The sequence below is a fragment of the Verruconis gallopava genome, assembly GCF_000836295.1.
Source record: "Verruconis gallopava strain CBS 43764 unplaced genomic scaffold supercont1.13, whole genome shotgun sequence".
In the NCBI taxonomy this organism is placed as follows: domain Eukaryota; kingdom Fungi; phylum Ascomycota; class Dothideomycetes; order Venturiales; family Sympoventuriaceae; genus Verruconis; species Verruconis gallopava.
The window spans coordinates 618371-637757 of record NW_015622149.1 but is presented as its reverse complement, the minus strand read 5'-3'; the positions used below and the strand labels follow the sequence as shown (position 1 = coordinate 637757).

General features: G+C 52.7%; 4 protein-coding genes across 6 annotated transcripts; 1 reads left to right on the top strand and 3 right to left on the bottom strand.

Moving 5' to 3' along the window:
• The first annotated feature begins 2909 nt into the window (after window positions 1-2909).
• On the top strand, window positions 2910-4718 carry PV09_04693 (uncharacterized protein). The gene is made up of 2 exons (XM_016358088.1): window positions 2910-3382; window positions 3438-4718. Exons 1-2 carry the CDS (start codon window positions 3326-3328, stop codon window positions 4605-4607), a joined length of 1227 nt encoding a protein of 408 aa, XP_016214290.1. The 5' UTR covers window positions 2910-3325; the 3' UTR covers window positions 4608-4718.
• PV09_04692 lies at window positions 4658-10711 on the bottom strand. Of its 2 annotated transcripts, XM_016358087.1 has the most exons (4): window positions 6101-10711; window positions 5251-6020; window positions 5010-5198; window positions 4658-4931 (listed from the first exon to the last, which is right to left on the bottom strand). In XM_016358087.1, the coding sequence occupies exons 1-2, from the start codon at window positions 10079-10081 to the stop codon at window positions 5430-5432; spliced, it is 4572 nt and encodes a 1523-aa protein (XP_016214289.1). In that variant the 5' UTR covers window positions 10082-10711; the 3' UTR covers window positions 4658-4931; window positions 5010-5198; window positions 5251-5429. The 2 variants fall into 2 exon arrangements, with proteins under 2 accessions (XP_016214289.1, XP_016214288.1); XM_016358086.1 differs by having other exon boundaries at window positions 5010-6020.
• A 1435-nt stretch (window positions 10712-12146) lies between these two features.
• Window positions 12147-15859, bottom strand: PV09_04691. 2 transcript variants are annotated; one of them, XM_016358084.1, is made up of 2 exons: window positions 15042-15859; window positions 12147-14978 (listed from the first exon to the last, which is right to left on the bottom strand). In XM_016358084.1, exons 1-2 carry the CDS (start codon window positions 15672-15674, stop codon window positions 12366-12368), a joined length of 3246 nt encoding a protein of 1081 aa, XP_016214286.1. In that variant the 5' UTR covers window positions 15675-15859; the 3' UTR covers window positions 12147-12365. The 2 variants fall into 2 exon arrangements, with proteins under 2 accessions (XP_016214286.1, XP_016214287.1); XM_016358085.1 differs by having other exon boundaries at window positions 15105-15859.
• A 227-nt stretch (window positions 15860-16086) lies between these two features.
• Window positions 16087-19227, bottom strand: PV09_04690 (uncharacterized protein). The gene is made up of 4 exons (XM_016358083.1): window positions 19016-19227; window positions 18744-18912; window positions 18548-18659; window positions 16087-18482 (listed from the first exon to the last, which is right to left on the bottom strand). Exons 1-4 carry the CDS (start codon window positions 19022-19024, stop codon window positions 16694-16696), a joined length of 2079 nt encoding a protein of 692 aa, XP_016214285.1. The 5' UTR covers window positions 19025-19227; the 3' UTR covers window positions 16087-16693.
• Window positions 19228-19387: the final 160 nt, after the last annotated feature.

The following is a 19387-nucleotide window of genomic DNA, read 5'->3' as shown; positions in this document are numbered from 1 at the left end:
AGATGGTCTAAACTCGTGTTATCCATCTGTAAAGCGTGCTGTGCTGTCATTGGAAGTGAAGAGACTCCTTCGGTGCAACGATTCAGGTGATGTCGACCATCAATGTCCCCCAAAGAAAGCATATATTCTGTGGAAAGCGTGGATATGGTCGGCAAGGCTGTCCATTTGCGCAAGGCTGAAAAGCATCGGTAACAGTTTCGACTGCCAAAGGGGATGTCAAAGCCGCGACTGAACGACTTCTTTTCGAGACGCCGGCAGGAGTCGGCAGGCCATTCCCGGCGGAAAAAAAAATTAAGGGCAGTTTTCGCCACGAAGGACGCTATCATGTGTCATGCAGGCGAGGATACAGGGAGAGCAAAAGCAAATGCTCCACTTGTCTTTGGGCAGAGGTCATCGATCTTTCCCCGCTCCAAGCGAAGTGACGATTACCGGCTTACAGACCATACGTGTCAGCGTTCCGCCACTTGCGCTTGGGGGAAAAGCACGGAAAGGGCAAGACTACGCCATCTCACCAGGTGACTCCGACGACCGGGGAACGCGTCAGAGGACGACAAGTTTTTCGGTACTAAAGAGGAGGGGGGGGGGGGAAGGGAGAAACTGGAGTTTGGGGACACTGGAAGAGAAGATCGGAGCGGGCGATACGCTTTTCGCAGAGGTCGTCTTAACTTGCAATGCTTCAGGTATAATAACAGGGCATCCGTTGCCTCACGAACGACTCTCAGTCGTCACATGTCAGGAGCAAGCGGCCCTGCAATCGAGCTTCACGGTGCGGAAAGCGAGCGAAAGACGCCGTGCTGACTCCTATGCTTTGGAAGTTCAAGATTGAATGCAGGCGTCTGGAAGAACTTCAAACTAGAAGAGCATGGAAGCATCGATTAATAGAGTTTTTTTTTTAATTGTCCACAAACTCCCCTTACCGCACTGTGAATGCGGATCAGTGGTCTTGAGACAACCTAGCGGCAGGTAAGCTCAGGCTTCAATTCTCAGAAAGTACAGTTGAGAAGCGTGGACAAACCAATGAGAAAGCTAGCGCTCTTAATCTGTAATCAGGCGTATCTGCGTGCTCCGTCTATCGGCGAACATTTGCTGCGCTGTTCGCCTGGCAACCTCCTCCAATCGGTCTGCAATATACGCACGGCATCACTTCCACCAAAAAAATTTCGCGAAACCATTTTCATGTTCCTTTTTCGACGACAGAGATACGTTGCGTTCCAGCATGATCCAGTCCCTGCGAAGGCTTTTTTTCCCACGCGCAGGCCGAGATCATGTATTCACGCCCTGAGAGGGATCGTTGAGTGCGTCCCTGAGATCTCGGTCCTGACGGACTAATCCGCGCACGCCATTAATTAGCAGCGTCGACTATTCCCAGACCAGATTTTGCTGCAGCGATGCCCGAGCGTGCCTCGAAATCAGGTCATGATTAAAGAAACGACAGATGGCGGCTGCCACAAGAGTGAAACGCGACTTGCGTTCCCCGGCGGCTATCCATTGGCCCTCGAGTGTGAGTACGGCCGGCGCGGAAGGTTCAGGAAGGAAGTCACCTGGTCGAAATGTCCAGCGACGATACTGCACATGCCCAGGCAGAGCTCGTTGAATAAGGACGTGGCAGCCCCCGGAAAACGGTTCCGTTCTGCAGAGGGAAAGGCTGAGCCATTGACCATCACCTCGTATGATTTTTGTACGTTCCGTCGAGACAGCAGGCAATGGATCGTGATGGGCTCCTGCAAATCCGCACGCGGCTCAGTCCTGGTTCGATGTGAATGAAGGTCAACCTCGCTGGATTTGCGAAGGGAGAACTCCTATGAACGTTGGCCCGTGCGAGATCACTGCGGAGATGAACATGATTCGGGTAATCTCAACCAAAGTCACCGCGTCACTCTTGTGGACAACCGCAAACCTCCCTCCAGCGAAACGCCGTCTGCTGGCACACCCTTGTACCCCTTTTGCTCCACAACTTTGTCCGTGCAGGCTCTTCAATTACATGAATTTCGCTAGAAAGGAGACCGTCAAAGCAAAACTACATCAAAGGCGTGTTTTTTGTCGTTGAGGCGTTTGTCACGTGATCTTTGAGTTGGATCCTTAACACTCGCCAACTTCAATGCTAAATCTATGGCTTAAAGCTAACCTGGTAGATTTCGCGTAGCAGAGTTCTCTCCAGGTTTGCGTAGAAGGCATGGCAAATGCACTGTAGCTTTTCATCGATAAACGATAGAGTAGAAACGACGCAAGCGGCAGGCTACACTTCTATTTTCTTTCGCTTGTGCAAATTGCACTGGTCTAATCGCTTGCCCCTGATACCTCCTTTTGATCCTCTTTGTCGCTGAAAAAGATCGCAAGCCTTCTGTGGCGTAAAGATCACACGTGATTTGGACTGCACCGCCACAGGAATACGCGCCGCAGTGCTGCGCCACGCACTTACGACGGTGGGAGCGGCCTTCGCGGTGCGCCCTCAGGCTAGAATTGAATGGATCGAGCTGAATAGGAAGCTGAATGTGAATGCAGTAGACGGCTCGCGGTACGTTGGGATACATTCTGAGAAAGCATACGGTTGGGCTCCCGCGAAGGGCAGCAATGCAAGCGTGGAAGGTGATGCGGCCAATCTCTACCTCACCTCGGCGTCAAACATTCTAAGGCTGGTCGGAACCAGTATCGATAACAAGAAAGGTACTTCATATAACCCAAAAATGTGACGTGATGTCGCAGTGTGCGTGGGGAGCCAAAAGGTCGTCACAAATTTATTTAGCCAGAGCAGCAAATGAAGCGCGGCCGATCTGCATAACCACGCAGCAAACCCCTCGCCAGCACACTCACCACGTCGTGCTGCTTGGGTCGACGTTTCTTTTCGCCTCCGCCTGAGCCATCTGCGCGGTACTCGAGCAGAATTGTTTGCCGTTCTATCGCAGGCTGTGCTGGCCAAACGCGGGCACGATACGAGTCTGCAAAAAGAGCGTTCTCCTGAGCAGCTGATAAAGATCACTTTTAGCCGCCGCAGCTATGATCGCTGTTGTACCCGATGCTTCAGCCTGGCCAGTCCTCCGAGCATCTTTGGATCCAGAATTCATCTCAAAAGCCTGCATTTTGATCCTTGATATTCTTTTTGCAATCTTGCTTCCCTCCTTTTTTTTTTTTGGCTCTCACCCCTGTGAATGAAGTTGCGGACTCATTTAAGTAGAAATTCTTGTTTCTTCACCGCGATTTGCTGGCGGCCGTTAAACGCGCCAACCGTCTCCATTGGTTCCACGATTCTCGCCACCTTTTGACCACCTCATTTATACCTCAGAGAGAATTTGCCTGGTGCAAACTCCTCCAAAGCAGGCAGGCCAACATGCCTCTCGGTCAGACCATTACCGTGGTCAACAAGTCGGGTAAGATTGTTAGCAGTGTAAGTAGGATACCTGCCACTTCGTCCTTGGATCCTAGTACTCAGGCATCTGCAGAGCAAGCAGCTGGTCAATGTGTGGAAAGAGGCCAGAGCCGCCTACCGAGAACGCAAAGCTGAGATCGAAGCATATCGGGAGGCCGAGTTCGAGCGGAAGCGTGCCGAACGACGAGCCCAAAAACAGCTAGAAGGCGATGCGGCGAGTCGAGCATCATCCCATAGATCCAAGCCAGCCCACCGATCCAAGAGTACAAGACGTGGAGAGCGCCCTTCGGCAGTGCGAGGCTACACGGACACGTACTACGGAAACGATCCACAGCCACAGCGACATGGTGTGCCGAGGTCAGCCATAGAGGAGGAAGCGTTGCCAATACGCAACAAGGAACTTACTCGAAGACACACGGACGGCAACTATCTCGCCGTGGCTCCTCCAGGGAGACGGTACTCGGAACCGCACAATAGCTGGAGCCGCAGATCGAGCATCGACATGGACTTGGCATACGGCGATCTGCCGCCACCCGTCCCTCAGACCAGGTATCACGACGACGAGGAGCTACGCGGCAAGATGACCACCCTGACGAAGCTGCTCGACGAAGCGAACTGCCTGCAGTACAGCGTCACGACGATGGTCGAGCATCTGCAGAAAAATCCGGACGCGCTTGCCGCCGTCGCGCTCACCTTGGCCGAGATCTCGAACCTGGCCGCGAAGATGGCTCCCGGCGCGCTTGGCGCTCTCAAGAGCGCGTTCCCGGCCGCCACCGCGCTACTGATGAGTCCCCAGTTCCTGATCGCGGCCGGCCTGGGCGTGGGCGTGACCGTCGTCATGCTCGGCGGGTACAAGATCATCAAGCGCATCAAGGAGACCAAGGAGGAGAGGGAGCTCGAGGCTCCCATGGAGCTGCACGAGCTCGAGGACGTCGATCTGAGCAGGATCGAGATGTGGCGTCGCGGCATCGCCGACGTGGCGGCCGAGAGCGCGGGCTCGACCGTCGACGGCGAGTTCATCACGCCGGACGCCCGCACGCGTCTCGCCGAGGAAGGCGTGCTTCGGGCCGACGACGTAAAGAGCACCAGAAGCCACAAGACTCACAAGAGCAAGAGCGGCCACCGCCACAAGGCAAGCTCCAAGGCCGGCACCTCTACTGGAAGAACAAAGGACAAGGACGGGAAGAAGAAGAAGGCCCCGAGCGCGCTGAGGATGTTGTTTTCGCCCGACAGGAGGGTGTGAGAGGACCTCCACGGGCTGAGGGGTGCAGCAATATCGAATATTTGTTTCCTCTTTACTTTTGGGCATCTTCGACTATCTACTCAGCTGCATTTGGGCTTTTTTTTTTTCGTGGGTGGGGGGGAGGCGTGACTAGCATCGTTTCTTCGCATTTTCGTCGTGGCTTTTTTTCAGCCCAGAGATTTGTTATATACCTCTTAGCTCACATGATATACGTAACGAACCTTACGATCTGATCCATCTGATTTTGCCCAAGTTGAGATGTCCGGTGGGTGCTTCATAGTCTATCTGTACAGTCGCTCCACATCATGTCTGCTTCGACGTTAACTGTTAGCAAACAGTCAGCCCATCGGCTTCGTCAGAGATGGAGGCCTGGAAGAGTATTGCGTAAGAATATAGCCTTACCCGAAATCATTCGTGAAAAGAAAATAATCAGTATGATTTTTGTAGTGTTATGTTGATGTCTGAAGCTCGCATAGATATGCATGTGGGTCATCGACATCATCCTCCAAGCAAAAAAGCATGAAATTTGTTGCAAATCTTTTGTTTGTCGCATTTGTCGTAAGCAGTTACACATATATGAAGAGAGGCACACTTGAATATCGTTATGCATGCGGTTTATGGTCTTTGTCTAAATGTTTCTTACATTGAAATGGTAAATGTCATGCTGCGCTTTTCCGCGCAGCGTTGGGAGCTACCAGCCGGCCAAAATACGTGAAACGAGAAAACAAGGCGCAATTCTGTGTTGTACACAACGCCGTCGTGCAACCGCACGATTCGTGGCTGCGGGAGCATAAACTGCAACCTACATCAAAACTGAGTGACTCATGATGTGTCTAGCTTGCTCAAAGACTCCTGTGGGCCCGGCTCGTTCGCTAGCTCCGCTTCAGTCACATTGACTTTATGAGTGCTTTCTTCGCTCCCGATAGAAACAGCAGCAGGCGCAGAGGTGCTCTTTGTTGGAGACGTGTCGCCAACACCGGTTTGGAGCGATTCCGATTGGCCTTCACTCTCTTCATTTCTAATTGCACAAGCACGTGAAGAATCTGCTCCTAAAGCCACGTCTTTGTCGGACTGAGTTTTTGGCTCCGTTTGATCACCCGCCGAATGTGCATTCTCAAACCAACCGCCTTGTTCCCAGTGCCCGGGCTTATACAAACACTCTTCTCTCGTCTTTGCATCAACAATGCATTCAAGAAGTGTTTGGAGCCGATCGAATGAAATGGGTTTGAGGATCCAAGCATCAAAGCCAGCACTAACATACGTATCCCTTTCACGCTCTTCAAGCGATGCAGAGACGGCGATAATGGGAATGCGACCGTTGAGGGCAGCACGCGGAGAGAGTTTATGTGAAGCCGTCGTTTTCTCGTAAGAACGAATCATCTTTGTCGATGTCAGCCCGTCAACAATTGGCATCTGTTTATCACCAGTACTTGTTAGCCTCATGAAGCATTCAAATAATCGAGACAAAGGGAAGCTTGGAAAAGGGAACATGCCTGGATATCCATCAACACAGCATCGTACTCTCCGCTCCCCTCGCAGTATGCAGTTGCGCATTCCTCTCCATTAGTTGTCAGCCTGACTTTGTGCCCGCGACTTTCCATCCTTTTTTTTACAATTTTGCTATTGATTGGGTCGTCTTCAGCAACAAGAATGACCATCTCTTTCGCATCCAGGATTTTTGACGACCGCTCTTGCCGGTGTGAATCTTCTGAAGACTTGTCTTTGCCGCTCTCATTGATAGCATGTCGTATGTCGGTCATAACGGCTCCAGCTGAATCGGGCCTGCGGGGCTGTGGCGATATGGGAGTCTCCTCATCATCAGGAACTTTGATAGCGCGCACTGGTGCATTGGAGAACGGAAGCTGTTCTTCACCCGGGGTGGGTGCAACGACTGGACGGTCCTGTATTTCCTCATTTGATGCGAGAGCCTGCTCAACACTCTGCGCTTTCGCGAACTGTGAATTCGTAGGGTCCCCCGCGTAGCTGTGTCTCATTTCTAGACTTGGTCTAGAATGACTTCCCCTCGATCCACGTGCAGGATGTAATGGTCTCTTCTCCTCCGCCATGTGAGGGCCCTGGATTGCTTCAATAAGCCGATCCACGTCGCTTCTTGCAGATTGAGCGCTGCCAACGCTTTTCACGCTCTTTTTGCTGTTCATCGAATGCAGCGAATCTGCGCTGTTGCGTTTCTGTAACAGCGAGCCGCTACTTACAGAGCCTGTTCTCGATCTAGGAGTGTCCTTTTTGACGAGAAGAATTTCATCCTTTCCTGTTTCCGACAAAGATATTAGTGATGATGGTCCAGGCGGCGCAAGCTTGACCTGTTCGTCTCCGCTCGGCAGCTCAAAGGGGAATTGAAGTGCGAATCTAGAGCCTTTGCCTTCTTCTGATTTAAGCCTCATTTGGCCGTTCATGTTGCGAATGATTCTCGCAACGACTGCCAAACCTAAACCTAATGTGCGTCCTTCCTTTCCTGCAGGAGTGACCTTCTTTCCGTCGCCCTCTTGCTCGAAGGAAGCTGGATCTAGCATTTCGGATTGTACTTGTTCCATGTCTCTGAATATTGCATCTACGGTTTGATCGCTCATACCCTTTCCCGTGTCCGTCACAACGACCTCAACATCAATGTGTTGTTCCATCTGGCCAGAGACGTACATTTCGACGGTTACGCTGCCCTGCGAAGTTGCTTGAATTGCGTTGGCCGTGATGTTCGTGATTGCTTGTCTAACTCTCCTCTGATCACCAATGACATTGTTCGGCAAGCCGGGATGTTCGACCACTTCGTAGCTGATGCCCTTGCGCTTGGCATCACTGTGAAATGACTCTGTTGCTTCCTTCAACGTAGCCTTGAGATCAAACGATTCGCCCTTGATCAGTTCAACGCCCTCCTCTGTCTTAGTCAAATCAAGTAAATCGTTTATAACGTAGATGAGGGATTTAGAAGCCGAGTGTGACTTCGCAAGGTTTTCTCTCGTCTCTTGATCCAGCGTACCCTCAAGTGCGATCTCGAGATAATTGATGATAGCGTTCAGTGGTGTTCGAACCTCGTGAGCTGAATTTGCAAGGAGTAAACGGGTCAGCTGGCTCTTTTGTAGCGCTGCCTCTTTTTGACGCCACACCTCAATGAATTTCCCATACACGAGACAAAGCACGGCCGCGGTTTCGACTTCCTCTTCTGTCCATTCCTTGCATCGGCCAACGACCATCTCGGACCAGAGTTTAAAGCTTTTGCGTGGTTCAAGATAGCCCTCGGTGCCTTCCTTGATGACCTTCTCATAAGGATTTCCGGCCCACTTGACCTCCCTTAGCTGTCCCTTTCGAAAGAAAACGATGAAATCGTGACCTCCGGCTGACAAGGGCACAAATAACAAGCCTGCCAAAAAAGAGAATCCAGGCGCATATTTCAGATCTGGGAAATCATGAACAATGTCCTGTGACGTAGTCACAGCGGTGAATTTGCGCATGCGCAAGTACTCCAGCATTGCAAGTGCTTCTTGCGATTGCTCCAACCTTCCCAAAATCTTGGTCTCGCCTTGAATTGACAAAAGACCGCAGTCAGCATTGAACAACTTGAGCAGATCTTCTGAAGAAGCGATTATGTAACCGGACGGATTGTGCTCCGAAGGCACGGTGTTTATGAGCTTACGGGCCTGTAACCGGGAAGCATATGACAGGCGTTCGATATTTCGTGACGCGATATCTCCGACTAACCTGCACATCTTGCGGATTGGAAATGCGACGCGCATGCCCCTTGGACCGTAGGAATGACAAGAAATCAAGCCCCAGAGCTCGTTGAAAGCGTTGATAGATATCGACATGGAGGAACGGACGGCCATATTGGCCAGGTATTTCAGGTGAATAGGCGACATGGCTCGCAGATACGAGTACGTCAGGTCAAGTGGATTCTCCAAATCTTGCATGGTCTTGCACACCAGACGTGCAGTTTCCTGATCGCGATCGTACAGCATGCGCACTTTGTTGATCTTATACAGATCCCGAGCTTGCTTGGGGATGTCCGATGCTGGAAAGTGCAATCCAAGATACAGATCCTTTGTTGCTCGTGGGTCGACCAGTTCCGTTACGACCTTGCCGTTCCACTGATGATCAAATTGGTAAATCATCACGCGGTGGAATCCCGTCAATTCTTTCACAACGCCTACTAAAACCTTTAAAAATCGATCCAAGGTTGGAGCGGCGGCAAGTTGCTCCTGCACCTGCGACATGATGTTGAAGACTTCCATCGCAGCTGCTTCGCCTCGACGTTTGCGCGCACTTCGCAGGACCCGCAATGGCCTGCTTATATTTTGCGTCGACTCAGCATACTCTTCCGCGGTAGGGTTCGCGTGAAGCGTGTCCTCCGGATCGTCGGGGGTCAAATCATCAGAAGGAGCCAGAGGATTTTGAAAATCATCTTCAAGTTCAAACTCGCAAATGATGAGACCCGGATTGCTGTCATTGACATGCATCGCGCACCACAACTTTGTAGATTTCCGTTTAGGTGAGCGTATACTCATGGTGAAAACTTCTGGTCCGTTTGTTGCCACGTCCGTTTCCTCCTCCCTGATGAAGTCAATGTGATCAAGCAGATTGTCTGCCTGCTCTTCTGAGAGGATATCCGTAAAACTCTCCAGCTCGAACAGCTGTTTAGGAGTGTACCCAATAATTCTCTTTGAATTCTCACTCACGATCCGCACTTGCAGCTTGCCTTCAACCTCCATCAGTGCTATCAGCAAGCCAAAGCCCTGCACGGCACCCGGTATGTGTATTGGCTCGTCTTCGCAGCGCTGGGGGGCGTCGCCATCTCTGCCCGTTATGATGGCATGGCCGTCCTCCGTGACTACATGCTTGAAGCGTGTTGTCACAAGCCCGCCCAGATCCTGGTCTCCGGAGACGGCACTCTTGTTCGAGGGTGCGCCCTGAGATGGCATATGCGACGAGCTGGCCTCGCCCTCGTCTCCTCTATTCCCAATGATCTCACTAAATACCTGCGGGGGAAGTCGTGGAGGGTTTGACCTCGAGTTCTGGGCGCTGGCGCTTGCTACTTCTTCCGAACGGAGCGGCCGGTTCAGCCGCGGACCACCGCCGACGCGTGATCCATCTGAGCCTCTGATAGAGCCCTCTGTGCTGGTAGATGCACGCCTCCTGTCCATGGCCCGTCCTATGTTCCCAAAATACGAGTCGTGATTGTGCTCTCTGGCTGCAGGCGCGATGGTTGGATCTACCTGCACAACGCTGCGTATCGGAAACACCCTGTCCGTCGGACCTGGGCTCATGATGCCGAGCTCTGAAGTGGTGGGCGAGGACACCGAGCCCCTATGGACCCGGCCGGACGTGGGTGAATCATGTTCAGCGTGGACGACCGTGCGATCCAGGCCAGACTGCTGCGAAGAGGTCGATAGCGACGGAGGAACTTCGTCTCGATGCTGCGACCCACCGCCAGACGTTGAATCGCCATCTCCACCGTTCTTCGGCATGGTGGGCGGGCGGCAGACGTGGTGAGGTTTGACACGAAATCAGTGGCAACGAGGTTCCGATCGCCGATCGTCGATTCTCAGTTGTGATGGTCGGCCAGCTAAAACCGCCTTACCTGTTGACCGAGCGACGATGTCGACGACGGCGACGATTGTGCCCGTTGACGGACCTCGAACAAGATTAGGTGACCATGGGATGCGCTTGAAACTTCGACCTGCGAGCTTCGACTGCGAACACGGCCGGTCCAGCAAGCTATTGCACGGCACCGAGCTGAGTGGGCCGTAAGGAGGCAGCGGCAAGAATTGCTGTGGCACGACCCAGAGCTGGCAGGCAGATGGATACGAGCTCCGAGGGCGTGGCTATTGTCTGGGGTGCCCGACGCTTCGGCGTGCTGGGTCGATGTCGTGATGGGGGTCTCCTCGGGTGTTGAGCAAACGAGACGGGCACAAGAGCAGCTTGAGAGAAGGATGCAGTTGACAGGAGGATGCGCGGAGCATCAGAAGCAACGGCCGACGGATGTTCCTTGAGCACGACGGCTTTGCGGTGCAGCAGGATCATGCGTTCGGGGGGGCCGCAAAAAGGTGGATGTGGTGGGAGGCTCCAGCAGGGTCGAGCACGAAGGACGGGAAACGGTCACAAATCCCATCCTCATTTTTTTCCCCTCCCTGGCACGAGCCCTTGCCTGGCAGCCCGCCTTTTGCGTCGCCGCAGCAGTCAACCACGCCCGTCCTCGGGCTCCTCGCACCGCCTCCAGCCGTGAAGCGGAACAAACCACCAAGGTGCTGCTGTGCGGAACTGCACAGGCACGCGCCAGACCAGATCGCGCGCCTCTGCTGGATCGAGCTTCCGAGCGATGCTTCCGATCGCATGCTCTCTGAGGCACCCCACCACCCAGTGCGCCGTCGCGTCTCGTCAAAAATCAATGATCTCACCATATCGCAGCTTCTGCTCTTTTTCCACGGGCGACACCGGCAGCATCAGCAGCAGCAACAGCAGCACAGCAGCCCAGCCCCAGCATCGGCATGCGACGCGCGAAGTCTATTCATCAGCAGATCACCGATCGAACCCTTTCCTCGCAAGCCACCGGCCTGCCGATCAGGAAAAGGCAAGAGATCGCCGGCCATCTCGCCGACTCGTGAAGTGCCCGCCTCCAGCAGTGTCTTCTCAGCAATCTCCACACCACGACTAACGTGAGAAGAGCAGGGACAGGCCGTCGTGTAGAGGCAGCCACAGAAAAGATCTGGACCACGCAGTAGCATCCGCTGCGGAGCTTGGTCCTGCTGCCAGCCAGAGGCTCGCCCCCCCCCCCAAAGAAAAAGTGCCCACTAGCTGCCCGACGGCGTGCCAGCAGGACTACGCTTTTCATGTGCTCTTCGAGCGTCATAATCATTCGGTATCAGGGGTGTCGACGGCTGTTCAAGAGGATCTGGACGTTCGTGACGCTCTGTGAGGCATCAATGCCTCACGCGCATGGCCACGCACCCTTCTGGAGGGTCAGGATCGCCGCCGACGTAATCCTGCTTTTCTCCGAAACCCATGCGTGTCCGAGATGCGACTTTTGCGATGGAATTCTCAGAATGCCAGGGGCTGACTAAGTTGAGCATTTCTCCCCTTCTGCCTGGTGGGTCCTGGCCTTTGTGGAACCCCGATCGCACATTCAAAGCGCGATGTCTGGCTCCTGGAATAATAATACCTCTTGAGTCCGAGGTTTTATTACTGCCACTACGGATATGCGCTGTGGTCGAACAGTGGCAGCACAGTTTCACCAGTCCGCTTTGGCTAGCTACCACTAGGCTCATTAGCGAGCTCAACCATTTCTGACCTGCTGCTACGCAGCACTCTCGGCGCTCCGGCAGGACACCCGGCTACCGAGAAGCCGAATTCACGTCCAACATCAATATTCCCGTTGGATACGCTTTGACCCATCCTGCCAGAGGAGTGTCCATGGCACAGCGTGCTTGCAATATGTCGTTGTGCGGCATCGTCATTATAAAACGACACGTCGCTTGATCCACCTACTACGTAGTCAGATCGACCTCGCATTCGCAACAAAAATACGCGGCACCGAAAGCAACGGGGAGATAGTGACGAATTTTTCATTGGACCATCTCCCAATCGCGATGCGCGCCGGAGCCAACTCCTAGTGTTAGCACCCGTGGTTTCCGACAAACCACTTGCTTTACTGAATCATCTCAGGGCGCAAATTCTAGTTTAGCCCCTTTAACCCCAAAGACGTTTCACCAGGGCCAAAAAAAACTACGATACAAACAATAAATTATCACGATATCATGCAAGCCACTCTGGCTCCGCATCTTCATCTTCCGGGTCTTCTTCTAGCATGTCCTCGTCATATTCGTAACTGGAAACAGGCGGTTCTTCGACTTGATCTGGATCAGGTACTTCTGATACCACAGGTGCTTGTATATCGCTCTTCTCTGCGTGGTTTTCTGCTTCATGAAAATCCCCAGTGCGTGGCAAGGGTGGTGAAAACTTTCTTTGTTGCTCTGCCTTGGTAGAGCTGCCAATGGGCTTTGGAGCATTATCCTTCGTCACTGCATCTCCCAGCGTATTGTCCGGCCGGTCATCTTTCCTATCCATTGGCTTCCCGTTATCTCCATCACTTCTTGAATCTTTGCTTGTCGCTTCCCCAGCTGCAAAAGAACGCTGTTCTTGTTCCCGCGGGCCTGATCGTCTCATTCCTCTAATTACTCGCGCCAGACACGCCGTCTTTTGATGACCGTCGCTTTCCGTTCTTCGGCTCGACACAGGCACCCTGATATTCGTAAAACCGAATGGATATTCGTCTTTCGCTGGACCGCCATTTGCTGCATCAATTAAAGATGCGTCTGGCTGGTCGCAATCACTTGAACTTCTTTCAGATTCAAGTGGGTAATCACTGTCGACATCGTCTTCGTCGTCTTCGTCGTCACCCTTATCTTTGGTAACGGTCTCTTTGGAAAGAAATGCGTCGCTCCTGCCATCGTCATCTGAGGTTTCGGCTATGAATCCTCCTGCGCACATATCGCTCTCGTCACCAGAGTCAAGCAAAAACCCACCACCGTCGTCCTGGGTTGCACGAGACGTGCGAGTCGTTTGGCGCAGCCTCGATTTATTTCCCCCATCGTCCTCCTCCTCCTCATCACGAAGCATATAGTCATCTCGCTCGCCAGGAGCTCGTGAGTCTGGCACAATTGTACTGTCCGTCGGTTGCTCGTTATCCCGTAGATACCCCTCTATCCTTCTTGCTTCTTTCAAACCTACGATAAACCTTCTCCAGAGTCTCAGCACTTCCCTCTTCTTGTCCTCCTCCCTCTCCTCTCGTGCCGTTTCCCTGATCGCTTCACACACTATTTCCATCGCCTCAAAACATTCTTCCGCAACTACAACGCCATCGATCCTTGCAGTTCCATGCCGACGTTGGAAATCAAAACCTGTGACTGCGTCTGCATAGTCTATACTCAGAATCCTCGCGGCCTGTTTGGCTTCAGGAGCCCGGATCCAGACCGCGCCCTCAGGAATCATGCTGGGAACAAACACGTCTATATTCCCATAAGCGTTCTTGGGGATCTTGCCGTTGACCACAGGAGGTGGGACGTAGACTTTCGTCTGGAATACGGCATAGAGACCAACCCCCGTATGTTCAGCAGTGTCCGTTTCTAACGGGCTCTCTGTAACGCGCACCCCCTTCCGCGGCATCGCATGCTTCATGGGTTGTTCACCCATTTTAATTTCACGACCAAGCCTGAACCATTTAGCCGCGCTCTTCACAACATGTACATTGCTTCTTCGGTACACACTCTCAAACTTGGGTTTGTTCGCTGTGCCCACGTTAATGCGTCCACTCTCCGTCTTCGGATAAATGACTTCGTTTCGCCTCAAATGTCTTTCTAGAGCAAACAAGGGGTGATTCTTGAAATCGAGCACGTTCTTGGGTATGCCTTCTGCCGCAGCTTTGGCCGTCAATTCCGCATCCTCAAGCGCATCGCGGTCAAGCGCGGGGACTCTTGAGAACAATTTCAGAGCTTTTCGTAGCCACCTTGCGCCGCCATCTGTGCTTTCCACTCGCAACTTCCTCGTTTTCGCGGTGAATGCTTTCGCATACCGACGCGTAACATCCCGGGCCACGCCATCTTCCTCGAACGCGAAGACATAACACATGGAATTTCTTGCGTCATTGACGCCGGGCTCGAGGCGCGCGGGCTTGTTGACGGTGTGCGTTGCTATTGGATCGATAGCAATCCATTTCTGATGCGCCGAATTGAACGCCTCTACCCAGAAGACAGGGTATGCGGGCCTCTCGACTCGCGGGCGGGTACCACTTAGGCGACGAGCGGTTTGACTGACGACCTCGGACGTAGTCGCGCGCGGTTGACCAACTCGCGCGATGCGTGACGAAGTCTGGTGTGCGAGGCTGTTGACACCGTCTCCAGTAGCTCCTTCATCGGAGCTGCGTGTAAAGTCATGAAGATATAGTGTTTTCTTTACTGGTGTGGCAGCGTTCGAGGCCTCTGCTACTTCCTTGACCGTACTGGCAAACCCGAGCACCTGTAACGAACACACGAGCCGAGCTTCGACACCAACTGCTCTCAGCAGACAGCAAAAAAGCTGCGCTCCTAAATCTGCTGACCCCTTTAGGCTCTGTGCCGCTCTTCTGAAATCGCTTAGTTCCGTCGGCTTTTCGCTCGCATCGTGTAGCGTGATCTTCGCAATATCATCTCTTTCCACAACCCATTGTGGACGCTGCATACCAAGGGACTCGATCTGGAACCTGTCGAAGAACAAATCCGTGATTTGATTCAAGCCGAGGAGGAAGAAACTCGAGCTTTGTGCTTGGCTAGCCCGCAAGTCTGGGTTGAGCAGCTGAACTGTTCTGAAGGGGACCATCTTCTTGAGAATTGCCTGTTGTCCGGCTGTAAATTTGAATTGTACTGGAGAAATAGGACCTGCCTCGGGCAAACTCACCTGCGCAAATTGGTCATTACACCACTGATTTCTGTAGAACACATGATAAAGTAAACAACACACGTGCATTTTATGCAGGGCCAGCCTAACGCTCCGCTCAGCTGATGTGATCCTCTTCTTATTCTTCCGTGCTTTTGACGTCGTCGCAAGTTCGCCTGGCGCCTTTGCTACAATCGAAAGTCCGCCGTCCTCAAGACCCTTCATCAGCTCGGGGAGTGTATCATTGCCAATCTCGTCTGCGCTCGTGTGATCATCGCTAGCGAGATGCACGTCTTCGAATTCAAGCTCAGAGTCACTGTCCTTTTCCTGCTCAATACTCCGCGCCGGCTTCTCATCGGCCGGGGGACTCGAATGAACATGAAACGTTGAAGCTGTCTTTTCTTTCTGCTCGTTGTTCGGGTTCGCCGCAAGAGGTGCTCGATTCGTCACTCGGTCTCCAGCTCGCCGTGGCTTCTTTCGAGGCCTTGAATCGTCGTCGTCAGTGCGCGCTACCGTGGCTGCAGCATCCTCACGCATCATCTCCCTGTACACATCTGGAACGTCATTTTCATTGCCAAGTATGCGCGAACCGTTCCCGCGCGCTGTCGTCGTGATTCTTGCGCCCACTCTACCGCCTGTCCTTCGTCTTGTCATGGCTGGTCAAATGTATGTATGTCATGCAAGTTGGCGTAGATGTCGCCCGGAACGACAGTGGTATAGCTTCATATGGAAGGCTTCGTCGGCGCTCTATGTCATGCGTAAGCAAAACCGAGCGGTGCAGTGAACAGTTTTCTGGTGGACATAACTTAAGTTAATGATGGGACTTGGACTGATGATGTAAGTTGCCAGGCTTGGAACTTCGTCGCGCGCGACCAGAACACGCGATCACGGGCTCGGTTGTCAATCCCAGACCGGATTACACTTCGGACTCTTGAAGAGCCTCCAAAATGAAGGTTTTCGGTATAATATCACATTGTTTGCCTCATATAACTTAACCAAGTAATTCTTGAGCTTAACCCCGGCAGCTGGAACGCTTTCAGTAACTGAAAATGGAAATCATATATAACGACTCTTGACTGTTACTCGACAAGTTCACCTCTGACAGTATCATCCCATATTTTTTTTAGATTACACTTCTGAATAAATACCTAGAAAAGGAGAAGGCGCTCTATTTACCTCATCTCGACTGCATAGTGAGCACAACTCTTAACGTCCAGCCGATCATCTCTCCGTTCCTACCATCCACTCCTTCACGAGTTACACAAGGAGCAAGGTTAGTCAGCAAGGCGATAGAAGCACATGCCCTCGTGACTTCACCACCTAGTGATGGTGCTAATAATTATGATGAAGACAAGAACGCCCAAAGAGAGAGTTAATCGATGACCTAGTTTCCTCTCCATTTTCTTCTAAAAAAAGGAATTCCGATTGGAACTCCTATGGATTAAAAATCTCTTGAATGAGAAGCCTCTTTGCAAACTCAGCCTGGCTGAGCTCAGTCGAAGCATTCAGAGCGCGCAGGTGACGCACATCCGAGATCCTTTCAGGGTCAACAATGAATAACGAAATTTTCAAAGTCAAAAGCAGAACACTCCAGGCGCCGATGCAGAGAAAGCCGATGCGCCGCAGCAGTCGAGCTTAGTGCGTATCCGCGGTCATACTGACTAGGAAGTCACCTAAGAATCACCTCCCGATGGTGCAGGTTTTGAATCGTTGCTCGGAGTTGCACTACTTTCAGCGCCCTTTCCGGAGGCTCCACGAGCTCCAGCCCCACTTCGTCCGCCACGTCCACTTCTATCACCTCTCGACGCGCCTCTTGTTCCTCGTCCGCCTCTCATCCCTCCACGGCCACCTTCCGAATCGCTCGCAGACCGATACCCGGGAGCTGACCCCGCCGGTCTGGGACCCCAGTTACCGGCTGCACCTCCTCTTGGCGCACCACCGCGGTGCGCTGGTTCGCGGTACACAGCTACGGTAGGCTTGCTTGGGTCACTCTGGCGCTCTTTGAGTTCAGCAGGAAGACGAGCGAATGCATCAGTCATCTCTTTGTGGCCCTTGAAATGCACAATGTATGCGGAACCGCGATGCTCGACGTGGTCGATATTTGCTCGGTCCTCCTCGGCAACTAAATTGCATGCATCATTATCGGATTTGACGTTGCGAATAAAAAGGGCTTGGACAGGTTTGCGGTCCTGAGGTGGATCTTTCGAAGAGTCACCGGATTTTTCAGTACCGTTGGTCTTGGCCTCCTTCTCAACTGGTGCTTGCGAGGCCGTCGACGTGGCTGGTGGTTGAGGAGTTGTTGATTTGCCTGGCTCCTTGGGCGTTGCGGGTGCTGGTGATCGTGCCGGCTGAGGGCCTGTTGGACGGGTCTGCGTGGTTGGACCGGAAGGCGCACGGCTTGATTGTGAAGGGGGTGGTTGCGAGGACGGGGCTTGTGTATTTCCAGTTGTTGGTGCACTTGTTGTAGGCGCTGGTACTGCAGGCGCACTTTGTTGTGCTTTTCCACCACGGTGTGCGAAGTTGAAGCCCTGGGCCCGCATCTCGGTACCGATGCGTCCACCCTCAATGTCAAGCACAAGCCAGCCATATGCTGCATCCGCCAAGTTGAAGTTCCACATGTTTTTGAATGCACTCTCGTCGATGGTGCCGCTGCCTGGTGCCGACTGACCGCCGAAAGGATTACCACCATTTGCTACTTGAGGCATCTTCGAAACGAGATCTAGCGCGTATGACAGGAGGCGTTTCTGGGATTCGTTATCTTCTACCGCCGGTTCTACTTCATTCTTGACGGTCTGCCAAACGTCATCGAAAGATGCATGTGAAGCGGCAAGCTTCCCGCGGTAGTGATCTAGTGTAGGGTTTACGCTGAATTCGTTGTACGAGCTGCCGTACCTGAAGTGAAGTCCAGCCGAGATCGAGAAGTCTGCCTTGAGTGTGACAGACAGCTGATTTAGTAGCCCTTCACGTGCTGGCGATGCATGAGTGATAAATATACGAGTCTCCGTAGGGTCGTAGACACGGTTTGCCGTGTCGATTAATTCGCCCATCTGCAGCAGCGTCGTCCACATAGTTCCCTGACCTCCGGCAATGGTCGTCCTGCCCTCGCCGTTGTCAAATAGCTTGTGCATGACTACAGCACCACCAAGACCTAAGAGTCGTAGCTTGACACCTCCAATATCGAGTAATCGAGAGTTTGCCTCATCGATGATGTTTAGGTTGTTGATTTTATATTCTCCGGACCGTAATTTTTCTAGGACTTGCACATCTTCACATGCTCCCCAGACTGTGTAGACGGGTACGTCCAATTTGTACGTTCCGTTCAGAAATAAGGGCAGCTCTGAAAGCGGGAGTTGGTCTCTTGGAATCTTGTCCTTAATCGACGGCTGTGGCGGTGACTGTGCAATCTGGCGTTTGACAGACTCTGAAAGTAGCGGCGAGTACTGGGCGACATGTCGTAGAGTTCTATCTAGAAATTAGCCTTTCGTAATATTTAGGCCCGCACATCTCCGCCCGGAATATGGACATACTTCTCTGCGATGCGATCTAGCGAGCGGTCGTCATAGAAACCGAAGTCACCTGTGTGAATAATGTAGCTAGCCCTTGCCTCACGCGCGAGCTCATTCAAAGAACGAAGGTTGCCTTGAGTAAACCGTCAGTTGATACGATGCCTCTGTACAAGCTAACAGCAAAGCCAAATGCGATTAAAGCGAATTTGTCACCTACCTCTGACATCTGCAATGCACAGAACCCGTATGGGTCCCTGCTGTATGATACGACCTTGATTTGGGAGTAGAGGTACGGCGCCTGGCATTGGAGTAGGCATTGGGGGACCACCGTTAGTCTGCTGTTGGGCAGCGGCTTGAGCGTAGGGGCGAGGCTGATTTCCAGCGTTCTGTAGAGAGCGGTGTCAAAGTCAGTATATGGAAATTGATGACTGGGGAAGAAGTAGAGAAAGAAGGAGAGGAAGCGAAGCGCGAGGGGTAGGTGCAACGTACTGCGGCCATAGCGACGAAGATGGCGGAAGAGGTGCTATCGGGGATATGTGTGATACGGCAAGAGGAAGGTGCGATCGCTGCGGCGCAATAGGAAAGACACAACTGCGGCGACGGTTTGGATGGAGAAAGTGCGAACTTGAAGGCGCCTGAGCGATGAGAAGGAGCAACGTCGATGATCAAGGAAGGCGAGAGGCAAAGTCGGTCGGTCGTCGCTTTCGAAAATTGGTGATGGAAGGAGCCTTTGAAAGCTGAATCCTTGGCACTCTTCTGCACGGACCAATGCTCTTTCCTATTTCAACCTCAGAACGGCAGGAGGTGGCCAATTTTTTTCGCCGCACATTTGGCTGACGAGGCAATTTTTCTTTCTGCGTT